Genomic DNA, 18,640 nt, shown 5'->3' on the forward strand with positions numbered 1-18,640 from the left:
GCAACGAGGTTGTATTTGAACCTTTGGAATAACAACCTTGATATTGTCTTTTTTTTTTTTTTAATCTTTATTTTTATGTGGTGCTGAGGATCGAACCCAGGGCCTCGCATGTGCTGAACGAGCGCTCTACTGCTGAGCCACAATCTCAGCCCAATATTGTCTTTTTTTATAGCAAACAGATCCAGAAGGGCCAGCGGCATTGTCTAGTGATCGTAGGACTTGAAATTCCAGCCCAGTTACTCCTGGGATAAAGTGCTCCATCAGCAAGATGACTGTCACTTGTGCTTCCTCAGCAGGTTGCCAGAACCTGGGCAGGTAAATCCTGCCTTTGGGGAGTACACGTGTCCCCTTCTGCTTTACCCCTGGCTTTAACATGTGCCCTGTGGCATTGCCATGCAGAGTCCCTCTGTCCTGCTGTGTCCCCTGCTCTGGTGCGTCCTTTGCTCTTGTATGCAGGTGGGTGCCAGTGAGCGTCTCTCCCAGGAGCCAGGTCCCTCTCTGACGACCCTGTGGTCTACCCTTTCTCCTAACTTCAACCCTCCTGGAAATGTGCCAAACACAGCCTTGGCACTAATCTTTGTATTTTTCAGCCCACAGCTGTTCTGGAATCTGTGTAACCATCCCTCAGTCATAGTAAATGGCTTGATGTCACTTGTTGCCGCGTGTCCCTGGCTGAGGCTTTTGTGTAGCTCCAGCACTGTAGGGCACAGTGTGGCCAACAGTCGTGGCACATTTTCTCTTCATGTCTTCCTGCAAATTTGATGCCTTTTCCATCACAACTAAGTTACCGTACCCGGTGGCCATGACTTTTGTACATATGACGGCAGACGTAGCTGGATTTCTTTTCCCTTCATCATACATCCACAGATGAGTCTCACTGTCGATTTCAGCAACTCAGCATGATGTTTTTTCCTTTATCGAGTCAAGAGTGTTCACTTTTCACTTACGGGTGGCACTTGTGGCTTCTCTTTGGTACATGCAAATTGCCAGTGTCAGTACTGGATCATGAGGGCCTGACCTCATCAATGGATTAATGGATCATTGATGGGTTCATAATTTGGCATTATCAGGAGTCGGTGGAAACGGGGTGCTGGGGCCTAGTTGCAGGAAATAGGTCAGTGTTGGCCTGTCCTGGAAGGGTCATCTCTCCCCGGCCCCTCCCCCCTCTCCCCTTCCCCCTGTCCCCTCCACTTCCCCGGGGCCATGAAGTGGCCGCTCTCTTCCACCAGGCCCCCTGCCACGATCACTGCCTCGACTCAGCTCCAAGGCAACGGAGCCAGTTGACAATGGGCTGGACCCTTTAAAACTGTGAGCAGAAGCAAACCTCCTCCTCTCGCAGTTGGTTTTCTGAGGTGCTTTATCCTAGCAATGAAGCCCTGACTCACATCGCATCCTTATGCTTTGGGGCCATTGTTAAGTAAGATAATGGCTCCGTAGGGTAGTTGGTCTGGTGACTGGGATGGCTAGTAGGTGACTAGTGGGCAGGTAGCATGGAGAGGCTTCCAACTAGTGGTCATTTGTTTTGACTAAAATAGTGCTGTTTTCCAATTTCAGGTACAATATTCAATAAGTTATGTGAGATTTTCAACGTTTCATTATATAATATACTTTGGAGCTGGGGATGTAGCTCAGTGGTAGAGCACTTGCCTAGTGCATGAGGCCCTGGGTTCCAATCCTGGCACTGCAAACAAACAAACAAACAAATCACACTCACGCGTATGGTTTGCCTGACTGGAGGCTAACGCAAGTGTTCTGAGTGCAGTTAAGCCGGGCGAGGCTAAGTATGATGCTCCTAGTGTAGGTGTATGAAATACCTTTTCTACTTACGCTGTCACAGTGCTGTTCCCTCTCTGGGCGGGCAGAGCAGGCCAGTGCCAGCTTCCATTGCACTACTAGGATGGCACGCAAGTTATGAACTATTTCTGGAATTTTCAATTTGCTATTTTCAGAATGTGTTTGCAGAAAACTGAAACTGCAGAAAGTGAGATGATGGGTGCAGGGGACTGCGGACGTTTGGTCTCTGTTCAGTAGGTCCAAGGACTAGGCTTCCAGAGACGCTTTCGATATCTTATTTCCCCTCAGCAAATAGGCCATGTTTTCCTGTTTCCTTATATGTCTTTAATTTCTTCTTGGAGATCAGTTTTAATATCATGGTGTAATTCTGAAAGTCAGGCTTGCCCTTCTCAGGAGTTACTGCTGTTGCCCGTCGTGGGCTGCAGTCATCCACTGAGGCTGGGACTTCCCTCCACCACGCGGCCAGCGCAATGGTTTCATTAATGAGGTTCTAGGCATAAAGTTAGCTAGAAGAGATCGAAATAAAACACACAGACTCAGTTACCTTATTTCTATTGCTAGGTCCGAGATGGCTCCCCTCTCTGGTTCCCACCTCTAACCGCCCAGCAGGGCAGCAGGGATTACTCAGGGCTAGCAGGAGAGAGAGAGAGAACACGCCTGGGAGTAGCCTTTTATTGGGGAACAAGAAATTCAGGGGAGAATTCCATCCAATGAAGGTTGAGGGGGGGCTGCACTCCAAGGTCAGGGTCAGTGATTGGGTCCCCGGGGTCAGTGGTCAGGCACACCCCCACACGGATGGGCTCTCTCATCAGGAAAGGGCCGGGAAAGCTTCGACACAGCCAAAGCGCCTCAGGCCCTTAACGGGAGTCACCAATCACGTGTCAGAAATGGCTTCCCACAGTTCCCGCCTTGTTCTCCTCCACACCCCAAGAGTGAGCTCCTGTTGCTTCACCTCAGGGGTCATCCGTGACTGAAGGAAAAAAAAGTGTAGACAGACAGACAGACACACACACATACACATACACTCACACACTCTGCTAGATAAGTAGGCAGATATAAGGGTTCTGAACACATCCAAGGCAGGCTCGCCTAAGCCGATACTCAGTAGGTGTGTTAAGTGCATTTTCTACTTTTGAGATTTCTGACTTCCAGTGAGGTTATCAGGATGTACCCCCCGGACCAGCTGGGAACTCCCTGCACAAGTCTATGAAGCACACGCAGTGAAGTCAGTCTCTCTCATCCCTTGTCCAGGAGCAATGGCTATTACTAGTGTTTTGTATGTATATCCTTTCAGAGTCAGTGTATGGGACGGCAAGTATATGCATATACTCGCGCACACAGATCTCATATATGGAAATATGTAATGTGCATACATACACATAGGCGTGTACATATATACATGAAACCTTGTGAGTACCGCGGGCCAGGCTCTGTTCGAGCGCAGGTTCTCTGCACACCCTCCCAGGGCACTGTTGCCTGCTGTGCTACACCATCTCTAGATCCTAGTTTTTATTAGAAATGTTAATATGTACAGATATGGTTGCCCAACACATGCATCCTCTTAAAAACAAATCAGTAGAGCTGGGTTGTGGCTCAGTGGTACAGCCTTAGGTTCAATCCCTGTGACTGCAGAAAACGTGAATCTACATTTTGGGGGATAGTTGTGATTCTCTGGAGGCTGATCCAGGTGGTTCTGTGGCTCGGTGATGATTTTTCTTTTTATTGCTATTAGTCCATGACACGGATGAACCACCATTGATTTAACCCTTCACTGGTTGAACAACATCTGGATTATTTCCAGTTTAGGACTGGAAATTACAATGTTATAATAGCTATAATAATAGTATAGCTATCACAAACATTTATTTACAGTTTTTTAAAATTTTCAAATCAGTGCATTTATGCATCATAATAGGATTCGTCACACATTTGCACAATTACACAATGATAATGGGGTCAGCTTTGTCCCTGAGTACCTCTCCTCCCTCTCCCGCCCTCCTCTCCCCTGGCTCTCTTCCTTTACTGGTCTCCCTTCTATTTTCATGAAATGCCTCCCAATTTTTCCCCCTTTCTTTCCCTTTCTAGCTTCCACACATCAGAAAACATATGACCCGTGACCTTCTGAGTTTGGTTTGTTTGCTTCACACAATGCTTCCAAGTTCCATCCATTTCCTGCAAATGACACAATTTCATTCTTTATGGCTGAATAAGACTCCACTGTGTCTCCACCACACTGACTTTATCCATGTATCCTTTGATGGCCATCTGGGCAGCTTCCATCATTTGGTTATTGTGAATCGTGCTGCTGTGAACACGGGCATTATTGACGGGTTTTGTGTGAGCACTGTCTTTGTTTCTTTGGGATACATTTCCAGGAATGTAACTCCTAGGACGTACAGTACTTGTGTATTAGGTTTTTTAGGAAACCACTAAACTATTTTCCAGATTGTGAAATTTTATACTTTGACTAGTAATGTTCGAATGATCCAGCCCCTCTGCGCCCTTAGCAGCATGTGGTGGTGTCACCGTTCATTTCATCTGTTCTGACAGACGTGCTCCTGGGTCCCAGTGTAATTTTGGTTGGTTCTTCCTAATGACGGAGGATGCTCAGTACCCTTCTGTGTGCTTATTTGCCATCCTGTATATCCTATTTAGTGAAATGTCTTTTCATGTTCTTTTGTCCCCATTCTAATCGGACTGTTCTTTTACTGTTGAGATTTGAGAGTGCTTTATGTATTCTTAATATTACTCCTTTGTTAAATATATGCTTTGAAAAAATTTTTAAAATTTTTTTAGTTTTAGGTGGATACAATATCTTCATTTGATTTTTATGTGGTGCGGAGGACTGAACCCAGTGCCTCACACGTGCTAGGCGAGCACTCTACCACTTGAGCCACAACCCCAGTCCTGAAAATGCTTTTTCCAGTCTGTAGCTTGCCTTCCTCTTAAGAGGAGTGCCCATAGTCCCAGTGACTTGGGAGGCTGAGGCAGGAGGAGCACAAGTTTGAGACCAGTCTGAGCAACTGAGACCATCAGCAGCTTTTTGACTCTGTTTCAAAAAAAAAAAAAAATTAAAAATAACTGGGGAGGTAGTGGTAAAGTGACTCTGGGTTCAATCCCCAGTGTCATAAAAAGAAAAAAGAAAAAAAAATCAAAACATTCATAGAGAAATGGTTAATTTTGAAGTCAAATTTATCAGGTTTTTCTTTTTACATATTGTGAGTTTAGTTTATAAAAACTCTCTACCTAGCCCTAGATCCCAAAGATGGTCTTTGTTTTGCCAAGAGTTTTATTATACTTTTATGTCTTACATTAAGTCTGTGATCCATTCTGTGTTAAGTTTTGTGTAAGGTGTGAGGCTCTGTTCGGGGTGTGCTTTTTACCTATGGACTTCCACTGGCTGTAGCCCCATTTCTCCATTGACTGCCTTACACCTGTGTCAGGTAGTCGCACCTGTGTGAGTGTCTTTCTGAGTCCTGTTTTCTGTTCCACCCATCTGTGCCGGTCACTGCCGCACCATACAGTACTGACTTGGAGCTGTGTAGTAAGTCCTGAAATAGGACAAACTCATTCTTCCCATTTTTAATTTTTTAAATTTTTTTATATTTATTTTTTAGTTGTAGTTGGACACAATACCTTTATTTTATTTATTTATTTTTATGTGGTGCTGAGGGTCAAATCCAGGCTCCACACATGCTAGGCAAGCGCTCTACCGCTGAGCCACAACCCCAGACCCCCATTTTTTATTTTTTAAAATTGTTTCAGTTGTTCTAGTTCTTTGTCTTTTCATAGAACAATTCTGTCTAAATCTTCAAATAACAATGAGGACAAAAACCTGGTGGGAATTTGGTAGGAATTTGTGTTAAACTTTTCTATCAATTTAGGGGGAAGGGGCGTCCTCACCATGGGGAGCTGCAGTTCATGAACACGGGACATCTCCAGGTGTCCCAGGCTTCGCTAAGCTCTCCCGTCAGCACTATTCAGTTGTGACGTTAGGTTGACAGCTAAGGATTTCATTCTTTGAGGGATTTTCTATTGGAACTTGCATGTTTATGTTTTGCTTGGAGACCTTCCATCTTAGGCCTCTGTTTTACCTGACTTTGTTTGACACCACGCTAGCAAGGGAAGGGCTTCCTTACTGCCAGGGGGTGGAAGTCAGGTTCCCACCTGGCCTGCAACGCCACAGGTAGAAGGCTCCTTGGTACCAGGGTGCGGGTGTGTGGGAGTTCTGACTCCCAGGTAGGAGCGCCTGTGACCACTTGTTACCCTGGTCTGACCCTGCCCCGTGGGAGCACTGGGCCACCTCATGACAACCCTGGGAGGTGGCAGCGAGGCTCCCCACCTGGCCAGCACAGGTGGGTGTGGGGCCACAGTGTCTCTTCTGGTGTTTGGCTGGGGAAGAGCAACATTGGCTAAGCTCCTGTCTTGCGAGGCTGCCCTTTCCTGGTCCTGGCTGGCTGGTGTCCGGGGCTCTACATGGGGCCAGGAGAGGAAGGGTTGCCTGCGAGGAGCTCCAGGTGTTTGGTTTGGTTTTGCTCCTGGGTTGAACTCAGGGATGTGCTACCTCAGAGCTGCACCCAGCCCTTCTTATTTTTTAAAATTTATTTATTCTAATTTGTTATACATGATAGCTCCCTTCTTTTTTTTTTTTTTTTTCCTTAAAGATAGAGTCGAGAGAGAGGAGAGAGAGAGAGAGAATTTTTAATATTTATTTCTTAGTTCTCGGTGGACACAACATCCCTGTTGGTATGTGGTGCTGAGGATCGAACCCGGGCCGCACGCATGCCAGGTGAGCGCGCTACTGCTTGAGCCACATCCCCAGCCCCTCCCTTCTTATTTTTTGAAACTGGGTTTCACTAAGTTGTCCAGGCTGGCCTTGAACTCAGGATCCTCCTGCTTCAGCCTCCTGAGTAGCTAGGATTACAGGCATGTACCACCACACCTGGCTAATTGTTTCATTTTCTTTTCTTTGTTAATTTTGTTTCTTGTAGTTGTAGATGGACAGCATGATTTTATTCTACTTATTTTTATATGGTGTTAAGGGTTAAACCCAGTGCCTCACACATGCTAGGCAAGCGCTCTGCCGCTGAGCCCCAGTCCAAGCCCCAGCCCTGATTGTTTTTTTTTTTTTTTTTTTTAATTGTTTTTCTTAATGGAGCAGTTTGCTATGCAGGACTGTTTGGTTTTTATGTAGCTGAATATATTAGTCTTTAAAAAAATGAAGTTTTGTAATATGTTTGGAAAGACCTTTCTCATACCAAGATTATGAAAAAAATATCTCCCTTTTTTTCTAGCTTTGAGGTTTCTTTTCTTTTTTACATTTAGATATATGTGAGCCATCTGGGGTTTATTTGGGGTAAGTAGGAAAACACATCTCCTGCACCCTGAGCCCGTGGCTACCTGTCATCCCCACTCCACTCACCAGATAGTAACTATCTTCTGTGTCTGGACAGTTCTTTACTTGGCACACGCTTGTTTATGTCCCCAACAGCCAAGTCCTGGAGAGAACAGCAAGGGGTCCTGGCACCTGCACTGAGCCTGGAACAGTTCAGACCTGCGCTTGTCCTTGGGTGTTAGTTGGTGACAAGTTGTGCCATGGGAGTGCAAGACAACTGAGGTTGGCTGCGCCTGTCTGTGGGACTCGGGGGACCTGGACATGCTCTAGGAAGCGGGGTGGCCGCGGCTGTCTGGAGGGTGTTTCCCACTGCCTTAGAAAGTGCTCCAGTGGCCAGGTTCTTCCCCCTCAGGGCCCGCTCCTGACTGAAGGTGACATTTCCACTGGTACTGGCATTGCCACAGCCACCTAGGAGCTTGGCCACAGAGCATCTGTGAGGAGGAGACCAGCAAGGATGTGGGGAAGTTGACAGAAACGGGCCTCTTCAGGGGGACAGAGAGGAGCAGAGGGAGAGGGCTGTGAGGTTCCCCATGCTCCACTCGAAGGCCCGAGAGCAGACACTTTGTTCATTGCCTGCCTCTTCCTGCTCCAAGTCCACGTGCTTCCAGGGTGTAGACCAGGCTAAAGAGGCAGAGGGACACTGCACTGCTTTTGTGTCCCATCTATTCCCAGCTTGATGCCACCGTCTTCCTTCTCTCCCTTCTATTTACCTCTGGCTCAGGGGCAGGCTGGGTGCCGGCCACGGAGTCTCCTCCCCACCCTCCCGGGCCTGGGCACCATCAGACCCGTGGCCTTGGGGCAGAGTAGAAGTCCCCTCCTGTGAGCTTCTGGGTGGCACCAGAAGCAGGTCATGAGTGGCAATGTGTCCCAGTGCCATATTGCAGTGGCTTAGTGACACTATTTATGACCAGACCTGTCTCTTCTGTCAGGTTTCTCCTGCCGTGGACAATGCCACAGCGGCTGGAGAGGTGGCCCTAAGCCTGTGCCCTGCCTGCTGTCCAGCCTGAGGGCTGTGATACTCTCTGGGAAGCAGAGCCTGGGTCGGGACCCCTCGGCCATCGGCTGGCTGGCTAAGGCAAGAGCCTTTCCTTGTCTTGGACCTTGTTTTCTTCACAAGTAAAATAGGGTGTTGGGCTGATCATGGTTTTTAAACCGTTTAACAAGTGGAAGGTTTCACAGAAACTCGCGTTCTGTGTTGGGCATTCGGGTTGAAGCAGGCCTAGGAGCAGCTTGGAGCCACTGGGGTGGTCTCTAAGTCCTCCTTGGCTCTAAGAAGGGGTTTTAATCTTTCTGAGCCTGTTTCCTTCTCCTTGAAGAAGAGATAATACCTCCCCACAGAGGCGTGGGGCTGGGGCGATGGCTGCTTTGAGTTTTCCACGGCACGTGGAACGCAGGTATTCAGTGAGGCTGTTCCTGTTTGTGCCTTTCCTCTCCCTCCCACTCCCCAGCACTGGGGACTGAGCCCAGGTGCGCTCTACCACTCAGCTACATCTCCTTTTAATTTTTTGAGAAAGGGTCTTGCTAAGTTGCCCAGGCTGGCTTCAAACTTGCAATCCTCCTGTCCTAGCCTCCCAAGTCTCTGGGATCACAGATGTGCATCTGGCACGTTCTCTCCTTTAAAAACCAACTCGGGTACCACCCTGTCCACCATCTCTGGGGGCACTTAGTCCCTCACATCTCTACAGCTCTTGGACTGTCTCACAGGCCTCATGGCTGCAGGCCAGTAGCTAGTTGGTTATATCGAAAACTTGACCTCCACACTTCAGCTCTAGGTTCCTGAAGGGAGACAGCCTTCCTTCAGTTTTAGATCCACCAAGGTGCACAGCCTGGTCCCTGGATGTTCAATAAATGTTCATGGACTAAGCACAGCCCAGGACGCAGAGATGTACCTGCAGCAGTGTGGCCCTTCTCTGGGATTCACAACCAGACGTTCCTAAGGATGGGGAGGTGAAGAGCAGGGCCCCTCCACTCACAGGGTCAGCTGTAACAGGCCACCAGGGACAGCTACCTTTGAAGAATGCCTGGCAGGGAGCAGAATTCCCAAACTGTCTTCTAAGCCAAACAAAGTAGGGTGCTTATTCCTAACATGCAGCAGCACCCAGCCCATACCCATGTTTCTGCCAGGAAATAAAGTTCCTATTTCAGAGACTCCAAAACATAAGGCTGGTTTTGTGTCACTTCTCATTTATTAATTCAGTCTGTTCTAAGTTGTACAGTTATGAAAATAACAAAACCAAAGCTGGAAGCCCAGAACTATTTACACTCTCTTGTGTAGTGAGGTCAGTCTATGTTGCTGCACAGATCGGTTATGTTTGGTACCACAAGATGTTTATAATTCAGACAAAATCAGATTAACAATTATATGTACAGTAAAACAAAAGGGGAAGTCATTCAAGTATCAAAATACAGAGACAAAGATTAAATAACATTTTTATTACAATTCAGTCCCATCGCCACACCATTAGCAGCAACAGTCTAGTGAACTGCGCTCTGCGGGCCTGGGTATCTCAAAGCTGACCGCGTTCAGACTCGGGTTCTAACGTCTTGATGCAAAGCCACGCCGCCTGCTCAACCCCAGGCTCCTCCAGAACGTCCGACGCGGAGGCCAGGGGCCGAGAGGGAAGGCAGGAGGGAGGGCGGCTGGTGAGAGCAGAGGCCAGGGGACCTGCGGCCAGCACAGGACTGAGCGCACGTGGGCTCCGCCCAAACACCGTGCAGGTGCAGGAGCCACCGGGCACTGAGAAGCGCAGGGGCCAGTCCACCTGAAGCCTGACCTCAAAGTTGCAATATTCCTTTCTGGGGAAGGTAGAGGAAGGAGGAAGGAGAGAGCGAGCAAGGGAGGTCCAGTCACTTTCCTAGTTTCCACATTCAGAGAGAAACCCATCCCGCCCTGGGGCACAGGAGCACAGCCCTGGAGGCTTCCCAGCAGGAGACACCTGAATAAATACAGAGGACTAGCAGCTTCTGGGAAGAAATGCCTCCACATTTCTAAAAACAGGGCAGCTTCAGGGACTCTGTAGTGTGTTTCCGGCAGCTCCTGCCAACAGCAGGGCTTCGTGCCTCGAGGGCTCCAAGGAGCAGGAGCGCCAAGGGGGCAGAGGGGACGGCGGGGGTGGGGGGGATGGGGGGGGGGAGGCGCTGGCAGCAGCCCAGCGCAGGGCCTGGGAACCTGGGTCTCTGCGTCTTTCCCACGTGGTGTGACCTGAGGGGAGGATCCCTATGGCCAGGTGCAACTTCAAGGTGTCAGGCCCTTGTTTAGTCTGGAAGTGGAGGACAACCTGCCTCTACTGCAGAGGGGGCTGCGCCCCACGGCACTGTCTGGGCGCTCAGCGGACGGACACGGCCTGCTGTCCTCCGCTCCGTGACCACTGGGGCTGGGAAGGTGCCCGAGGGCACGCCCTTGCACATGCACACCAGCACAGACTCACAGCCTTTGCTGGGAGAGAAGCGCCGCTGAGGCCTGGATACTCACCCAGGACCACAGCGAACCAGGCCTGCTGACCCCGCAGCGCGCTGCCTGCTGCCCCCTGCCCTGGAAGAGACTGGAGGGCAGCTGGCCTGGCTTTGCCTCCACCCCTTCAATTCTCCAGCCCAGGAAGAACAACCCCAAGTAACTTTCAGATGAAAGCAAGGGTTAAGCAGCAGTGGAATGCCAGGACACGCCTGCCCTCAAGGCCACACAGGAGGAATCACATGGACTGTCACCTCATCTACTTTTTCCACCCCTGGAGCCACATGTGCCCAGCAGTGGAGAACTCAACACTCAAACCATAACGCAGAGAACCAAAAGCAGCCCAATCACACAGACCTGGTCAGGCAAGTCGCCAATTGGCAAGTAGCAATCTTAGCTGACCTTCCCATTAATGCCCAAAAAACGCGATTTTCCCGTTTAACTTGGTTGAGGCAGAATATCAGCGGGGCATGTGTGGCAGCCAGCCTGGGCAGTGCCCAATGCCCACCAGGTGAGCCACCGGGAGCTCCCAGTACCAGCCGTGATATTCTGGCACCAGATTGTTTGCCCCCCTCCTTTCTGGCCCCTGAACCTTCACACTGGGAACCCCAGGAGCAGACCAGAAACTTCTGCTTCAGCCTCTGAGGCTGTGTTCTTACTGAAGAACCCGAGTCCCGCTCTAGATGGGGACAGAAACTGAGCAGTCTGTGAAGGACAGCAGCCACCTTGCTGGGTCTGAGAAGAAGCCCCCCAGGAATCCCCTCACCTGGGCCTGCTCCTTCCAACTCACCCAGGGCCACTGCCCGCTCCTCACATCCCAGGCCAGACCAAGGCCCCAAGCTGAGGACAGGGCTTTCCCGACTGGCTTTTTGGCTAATCTCAGTCCCTCAGTCCTCTGACCCCATGGTTATTTGTCTAAAGATTGGCAGTTTTACCTAGAGGTTTGAGCCAAGTGTTAAAAGTTCATTTTATAAAAAGATTTTTTTTCCTATTAAAAACATGTTATTCTGGACAAGTCACTTCTTGACCCTCTGGGCTTCCAGGCTCATCTGCTAGAGGCCTGGAGTGCTCCTCCGCACCAGGCAGGGCTCACTCTGCAGGACCTGGTGGTGGCAGACCCGGGCCAAGCAGCTGAGAGGAGGTCCTGCAGGCGGCTGGGCTGGTCTTCAGAGCTGCAGGCCAGGTGGCGGTGGCAGGGGGCAGAGCCTGCTCCCCACGGCTGTTTCCGCAGCACAGTGTGGTTCCTCAGTGGCTCAGCTTGGCAGAAGCAAACAATGGGGGGAGGAGAGGGTTAACCAAGGGTCCTGCACAAGGCGGAGGAGACTGACAGGAAACAGAAGCAGGACAGAAAGGCCCTTGCCCCCCAGCCCATCACTGCCTCTGGCTCAGGAAGGTACAAGGACAGGCAGGCAGCAGAAGGACCCAACCTGGTTTACACCGCGGGGGTGGCTCTAATTGCTGGCTTTTGCACTGGACTGCGCTACATCTGCCACGTGCCACTTCCCATGAAATCACTTCTTTCCTGTCTCCTGCCCTTGAACCGTGGCCGCCCACGGTGGGGAGTGCGGCCTTCCTCCAGGACTCGCTCACTGTCCAGCGGCTGTGAGGAGAGATGGCCTGGCCCTTCCCAGAGGAGTGGAGAGTTGGGGGAGAGGCCAGTCGGGCACTGGACAGTGGCTCTCTCAGGTCCCCAGACTGGGGAGAAGAGTCAAAGCTCCCAGAGACCACGGGAGGTGCTTGGTTGGGCCCTGTGCCCAGGCAGCTGCTCTGGGGGAGAAGAGTGCACGTGTGTGGGACCCAGGCCCCCTTTGAGCTGGATCCTACAAAAAGGGCCTCCTCCTCGTGAGCTGGGCTGCAGAGCCAGGACTGCTACACCTGTTCTCAGTGGTGAGATGTGAGGAGGGGACAACCACAGGCCCCTGCTTCCTTGGCATGGAAGGCCCGCCAGGACAAGGAGCCCTGAGACGCCAGCCTGTGGGCCTCAGATGCTCACAGCCCCGCGCCCTGCATCCAGCTTGGGCAGAGTGCAGGGTGCTCTGGCACCAGGTGGTCACAGTGGTTGGTTGTGTCAGGAAAGGTGAACGGAGTTAGCTCTTGGCATCCAGCTGTGGCTCAGGATGGAAGACGGGAGAGAACAGCCAGCTCCACAGAGCTCTCAGGCGCCCACTGGCTTCGCCCAAAGCCTACCCCTCAGCAATGCAGTGCCCACTGCAGGGCTCCTGGTCGCAGCAGAGCCCTCTGCCCCTCATGCCCACCTCAAAGGCAACTCGCCCCCCCAGCTGTCCTCAGCCCAAGGGGAGAATTCACAGTGTTCGGTGGTATTAGGTACAAGAGCTGTGAGTGTAGCATCTACAGCTGCTGCCCGGAAGGGGGGCAGGTCCCTGCGAAGGTGGGGCCGTGGTGGTGGCAGCTGGAAGGAGAGAGTCGAGACAGCAGAAAGATCGGACGGCAAAGGCACAGTGAGACTAGTGGAGACAGGGTGGGCTGTTAGAAGATAGTGGTCTCATACTTGGTGCTGAGGCTCCGCTTGGAGTCTGGCTTTGGGTCCACAATCCAGGAGACACTGGCGTGGGACTGGGCCTCTTGGTCAGTGTCGGGTGGTTCCAGCTGCCAAATAAGGAAATGGGGCAAGAGTCAGCAGGCTGCCCCCGGGCCAGGGGCAGGTGGGGCCCAGCGTAGAGCCAAGGAGCAGGCCCCTGGGAGGGGATGGGAGGAGCACCTCCAGGGACAAGTGCCTCTCCCAGGGGTTTCTTGGGACTATGTGGGTAAAGGAACCAACCCACTAGAGCCTCCTGCTCTGAGCCCCAAACCCATCCCATGTGGGGCCTGCAAACCTCAGTCCTGGGGCCCTCTACTGGGGCCAGAGAGCTCAGGCTGAGGAAGACCACAGCAGTCAGCCCAGACCTCAAGGAGGGGACACGACAGAGAAACAGCTAAAGCACACACAGGAAGGGCAGAGGGTGTCTCAGGAAAGAAGAGAATGTCAGTGCAGGTAGAGGAGAGGCCACCAGAGTCTGAGAAAGCTCACGTCACTTGAGGGAGACTGACACACAAGACAGCAGGAGGCGCAAAGACCTTGACTCCAGGACTAACAGACGGCAGCGGCAGGTAGGAGGGGCGGTGGGTGGTGCAGGAGTGACAGTGACAACAGCGACTATCGGGGGTCAGCGGTACCTGGGGTGCAGAGCAAGCAGACACAGACACAGGGACCAGGTCACTGTGGGCTCCCACAGGCCCTGCTCTCAGCAGCCCCATGGTGGCCTGTCCTGACAGAGGAGGGGAGCAGCAGACCCTGGGGCAGAGGAGCTGTGACCCTGGGGTGGGGAAGGGGCCTGGGAGTAGGGGCCAGAGGGCTGTCCCTGGGGAGGAGGGAGCCCAAGCTGCAACCCTGGGTCAGGGAGCCGGGGAGTCTTACGACTGGGCCCACGTACTGCGGACTTCCTTGTGCCCACCCGAGGCTTAGGCACCGGTTTGGAAGATTTTGTTTCGATCATCTCGACAGCAGAGGCCCCCAGCGACCTGGACTTCTGGGCCTGTAGGGCCAGCTGATAGGCCACCTCGAACGCCTGGCCCAGTGTAAGGATGATCTCATAGGTCAGGTTCTGGGAGGAAGCAGAGCCCACTTGAATGCTTGGATTTAGGAGTCACCCCCTGCCTCCTGACACCTTCCCCACCCTCACAGGGAACACGGAATTGTTGTTTTGAAAAAAAACAAATTTATTCCAATGCAAGTGGCACATTAGGGAAAAATTTGAACAAAACACAGTTAGGATCCAAGTTTGAGGCCAGCCTCAGCAACTTAGTGAGACCCTATCTAAAAAAGGGGCTAGGGAAGTAGCTCAGTGGAAAACACTCCAGGTTTCAATCCCCAGTACCAAAATTTAAATAGTTTTTTTGTTTTCTTGGGTATGATTTTGTCTGACAGAAACACTAGGTACACATAAAACCTGCCGAGCCGAGTCACGTGAGATGAACAGAGCGCATGTGCCATCTGCACGGTGCCTCAGAAGGTACCCCGGCTGTGCAGCCTGCCCACCTCCCAGACACTGTGTGGTTGACTCCTCCGTCTCTGTCCTTCTCTCCTCTCTCCCTCACTTTTGTTCTCTTCCCATGAGGCAGTGGGCCTGGGCTAAGGAGGGCAATTCTTTATTGTGGTGCCAGGGACTGAAGCCAGGGGCACTCTACCACTGAGCCACATCCCCGGCCCTTTTAATTTTTTATTTTGAGACAGGGTCGTGCTAAGTTGCTTAGGGTCTCACTCACGTTGCCTGGGCTGGCCTCCAACTTACAAACTTGGCTGGGAGTGCGCGTCCTGAAGGCCAACCCCAGGTCCTTCTCAAGGTAGAACTATGGCTACTGTAGTATTAAAGGTATTTCTTAATGATCTAACATGAATAAAATAGTGCTAGTGGTTTTGTTCTATTTTAAATTTTAACCATGTCACTGACAAATTTGCTAGTATTATGCCTCAACTCTATTTGCCCATAAACCTTAAGATCGTTTCTTTTTTCTTTTTTGTGGTACTAGAGATGGAATGCAGGGCTTTGTGCACGCTAGGCCAGGGCGCTACCATAGGGTTACACCCAGTACTTTTTAAATGTGTTTTGAGACAGTTTCACTGTATTGCTGAAGATGGCCTTGAACTTGTGATCCTCCTGCCTCAGCCTCCTGAGTCTCTGGGATTACAGGTGTGTGCCACTGGGCCAGACCTACTCTGTGGTCTTGACTGATTTTACAAAGTGTGGTGATGGTAGGGGCATGGGTGCTGCATTACAGCAGGGTCGGCTGCAGGTAATCAGCCATCGACCACCAGGGCCGTGTGGATCACCTCATTTAAGCTTCAGGCAGCCCCATGAGGAGGAAAACAGGTGAGGTGACATTTGCAAGATATCACAGCCACAAATGGCACAGCTGGGTGCGTGATTTCAGAACCCAGGCTCCTAGACCCCATTGGCCCAGAGCAAGCAGAGGGTGAGCTGGATCAGGACCCAGGGACAGAGACTATCCAGAGAGATCTGCGTTCAGGAACCACAGAGATTCTGGAAATAGCTCCTTTTCCTGAGGGTGACAGGGACCTGTCGCCCCTGCTGAGGTGAGGAGATGGCCTGGGGTTCTGGCCAGGCCTGGTCTCAGGGCAGAGAGCATCCCTGGCACCAGCTGTAAGCTCCTGTCCAGGCTCTGTGGGCAGCTGTGTGTGGAGGAGGTAACTCTGCAGCTCTCTGGGAGATGCCTACTGCGGAGGGCACCGCTGCCCCAGGGTGACGCAGAGGGCACTTCAGGAGCCTGCCCACTGAAGGTTTGGGGAGTTGGGGCAGTGGGTTCACAGACAAAAGGCTGGAGAACAAAGGCCTTGCCTGACCAATAACACTGAGCCAAGAGCTGAAAACCTCTGTTGCTAGCCTCGGTGCCAGCCACGCCTTCATCTCTGAGACTCAGTCTCCTCAGTACATGAAAGGGACAGGAATGGATGCTGCTGGGCTCCACTCAGGAATTACACATTTTGCCAAGCGCCAGCAGGGGCCAGGACAGCAGCCCTCCATGCCCAGCCAGAGAGGGCCAGACCCCTCCAGGGCTCACAGTCCCCACTGCCTTCACTCACCACATCTACTGTGCTGAACACGTGGCAGTAGTGGTGGCTAGTCTGCAGGTCCTTGGTGATGTAGGCAAAGGTACAGAGGTCCTCCGGGTCCTGGGCTGCACAGGAAATGTTGCGGATCTCGTGCTCTGCGATGACGTTCTGGGGAGAAGCAGTGTTCTGGTGTTTCTGGGCTCCACCCAGAATGCTTCTGGCACCGCCCACCCCGGCCTCACACGTCGCTACCTTTCTTCATCTCAGCCTAGACATTAGCCAAACCCCACTTCTTCCCCCCAACAGTGGGAGTGAGAGCAGTGTCTTGCCTGGCCTAAGTGTGGGTCTCACTTGGACCACAGCAACTAAGGCAGTGAAGCCTTTACCGCCAACCATGAGCTCTCTCCAGCCCCTGCCACCACCAAGGGTAGGAGGAGGTGGAAAGGGTCTCAGGAGGGGCGTGGGGAGTCTGCTCCCTGAGGGATATACCACTGAGGGCCCATGAGCAGGGAAGCCAGTAGACCCGAGTTGGGAAGGCAGCACCAGCTGCCACTACAGTGGGGACAGGGGTAGGATCCAGGGTCAAGGATATGGAGCATATGAGAGACAAGAACTTGCGGAAGTGGTGGACACGGGAAGTAAAAAGAGGGGACCAGGTTGCTGTCTCGAGCCCCATGGCTCAGAACGGGAGATGGCCCCACCCCTTCTTAGTCCTCCTAAGAAGCACACCTTGTTGGAAGCATCGATGAACTTGACACCTTTGTATGTGATAGACAGGATGATGGTGGGGATCTTCTTCATGTGCTCGGTGGATTTCTATAGGAAAACAAGGGTGGTCCTGAGAACGCCCCATTCCCCTGGAATCCACGGCCCCTGCCCCCTTCCATCCCTCTGCAGTGTGGTGGGCCTGGGCAGCTGCAGCCAGGACACGGCTTGCTGCTTTCTGTCCTAGGCACGCCCCCCCATTCCACAGGTAGCCTACCCGCATCTTGGCGCAGGCGTCCTGCGTGGATTCTGTCCCGCGCAGGTCTTTGATCAGCATGGAGCCCAGATACTGTGAAACAAGCAGCAACTGGGATCACAAGGAATGTCTGCATCCGTGCAGGTGACCCAGGAAATCTGGGACGTCCCAACATACAGTATTTACCTCTCCCAACAACACCCTTCCTACCCCAGCTGGGGAGGCCCCCGTTTTCATTTCTGGTTAGACCTACCCAGAGGCCTCTGCTTCTCCCCTTGGCTTCTAGGAACAGCTGAGGGCAGAGGATGGCCCTGGCCTAGCACTGCAGAGGGTCAGGGGCCTGTGGGAAGGGGTGGGAGCAGGGAGGCTGGCCACTGAGAGGGCGAGAGTGACTCACATTGGCCTCGTAACCGCAGGACTCAAAGATGAGCTTCTCCGGCTGGTGTTGCCAGCTCTGCACGGGGGCGTAGGGGGCGGCTAGGCTGGGTGGCCGCAGGGTTAGTTTGGCCTCGCGGTGCTCCTCCTGCAAATCACACAGTCGGATAGTCGGACAGCTGCCTACCTGCTCCAAGGGAGCCCAGGGGCCAGTTTGGCTCCACATCAGGGAGGAAGCTGGTGACCTCAATGAGGTCAAGGGTCAGAGCAGAGGTTGGGGGGGGGCAGAAAAGCAGACTGTGGTGGAGTGGGGGTCACTACCGACACCAAGGAATAGGCAGAGCAGCCGGGACCCAAGCCAGCCAGGAGCAGGGCTGCAGGAGGGGTCAGCATTGTCTGATGAGTCTTGAAAAAGATGGAGGGACCACACAGCGGAGCACGTAGGGGAGCATTAGCTGTGGGCCATTCAACACAGAACAGGGGTGGCCACAGCAGGAGCCAGGTGCCAAAGTGCCTTACATCCCAGTCAAAGGTTGTGGACTCAGTCCTGGGGTGGGGGTGGGGGGAGTGAAACACCAGGGCGAGGCCACATTTCAATGGATCCTTCTGGCAGCAGCTAGGGGTGGGGAGAGGGTCCTCTAGTCCAGGCCCCAGTGGAAGGAAGATTCAGGAAACGCTAAAGACTCCCACTCCCAGCAACACGCAGAGGTCTCCACACAGAGCCACTGAAGCTGAGGGGTGACCACGTACATATTAGAACGTACATAATTCATGGCTGTCAAACTATGGAACCCGCCTAGGTGTCCATCAGTAGATGATGGATAAAGAATTTGTCCTTTGTATATGCAATAGAATTTTATTTAGCCATAAAGAAAAATGAATTTATGTCATTTACAGGAAAATGGATGGAACTAGAGACCATCATGTTAAGAGAAATAAGCCAAACTCAGAAGATCAAAGATCATTATGTTTTTCTCATGTGAAAGCTAGAGCAGAAAAAGGAAAAGAAATGTGGGGGTGGGGATCTCATGAAAATTAAAGGGAAATCAGTAGAGGAAAGAGACCAAAGGGTGGAGGGAGGGGGGAATTGCTGGG

At 52.1% G+C, this 18,640-nt stretch overlaps 1 protein-coding gene across 19 annotated transcripts in view; it reads right to left on the reverse strand.

Moving 5' to 3' along the window:
• Positions 1-9,356: 9,356 nt before the first annotated feature.
• The window catches only part of Anks1a (ankyrin repeat and sterile alpha motif domain containing 1A), a 178,642-nt gene continuing 169,358 nt past the window's right edge, over positions 9,357-18,640 (reverse strand). For 11 of the 19 annotated variants that reach the window (XM_078020160.1, XM_078020155.1, XM_078020158.1 and 8 more), the window contains 7 exons: positions 17,568-17,693; positions 17,192-17,263; positions 16,939-17,025; positions 16,240-16,377; positions 14,072-14,242; positions 13,716-13,814; positions 11,904-13,247 (listed from right to left, as the gene is read on the reverse strand). In XM_078020160.1, the coding sequence (XP_077876286.1) occupies positions 13,128-13,247; positions 13,716-13,814; positions 14,072-14,242; positions 16,240-16,377; positions 16,939-17,025; positions 17,192-17,263; positions 17,568-17,693 (813 nt within the window). In that variant the 3' untranslated portion in view covers positions 11,904-13,127. The other 8 variants (XM_078020161.1, XM_078020164.1, XM_078020162.1 and 5 more) reach the window with 6 other exon arrangements.

Source organism: Ictidomys tridecemlineatus, chromosome 8 (genome assembly GCF_052094955.1).
Source record: "Ictidomys tridecemlineatus isolate mIctTri1 chromosome 8, mIctTri1.hap1, whole genome shotgun sequence".
In the NCBI taxonomy this organism is placed as follows: domain Eukaryota; kingdom Metazoa; phylum Chordata; class Mammalia; order Rodentia; family Sciuridae; genus Ictidomys; species Ictidomys tridecemlineatus.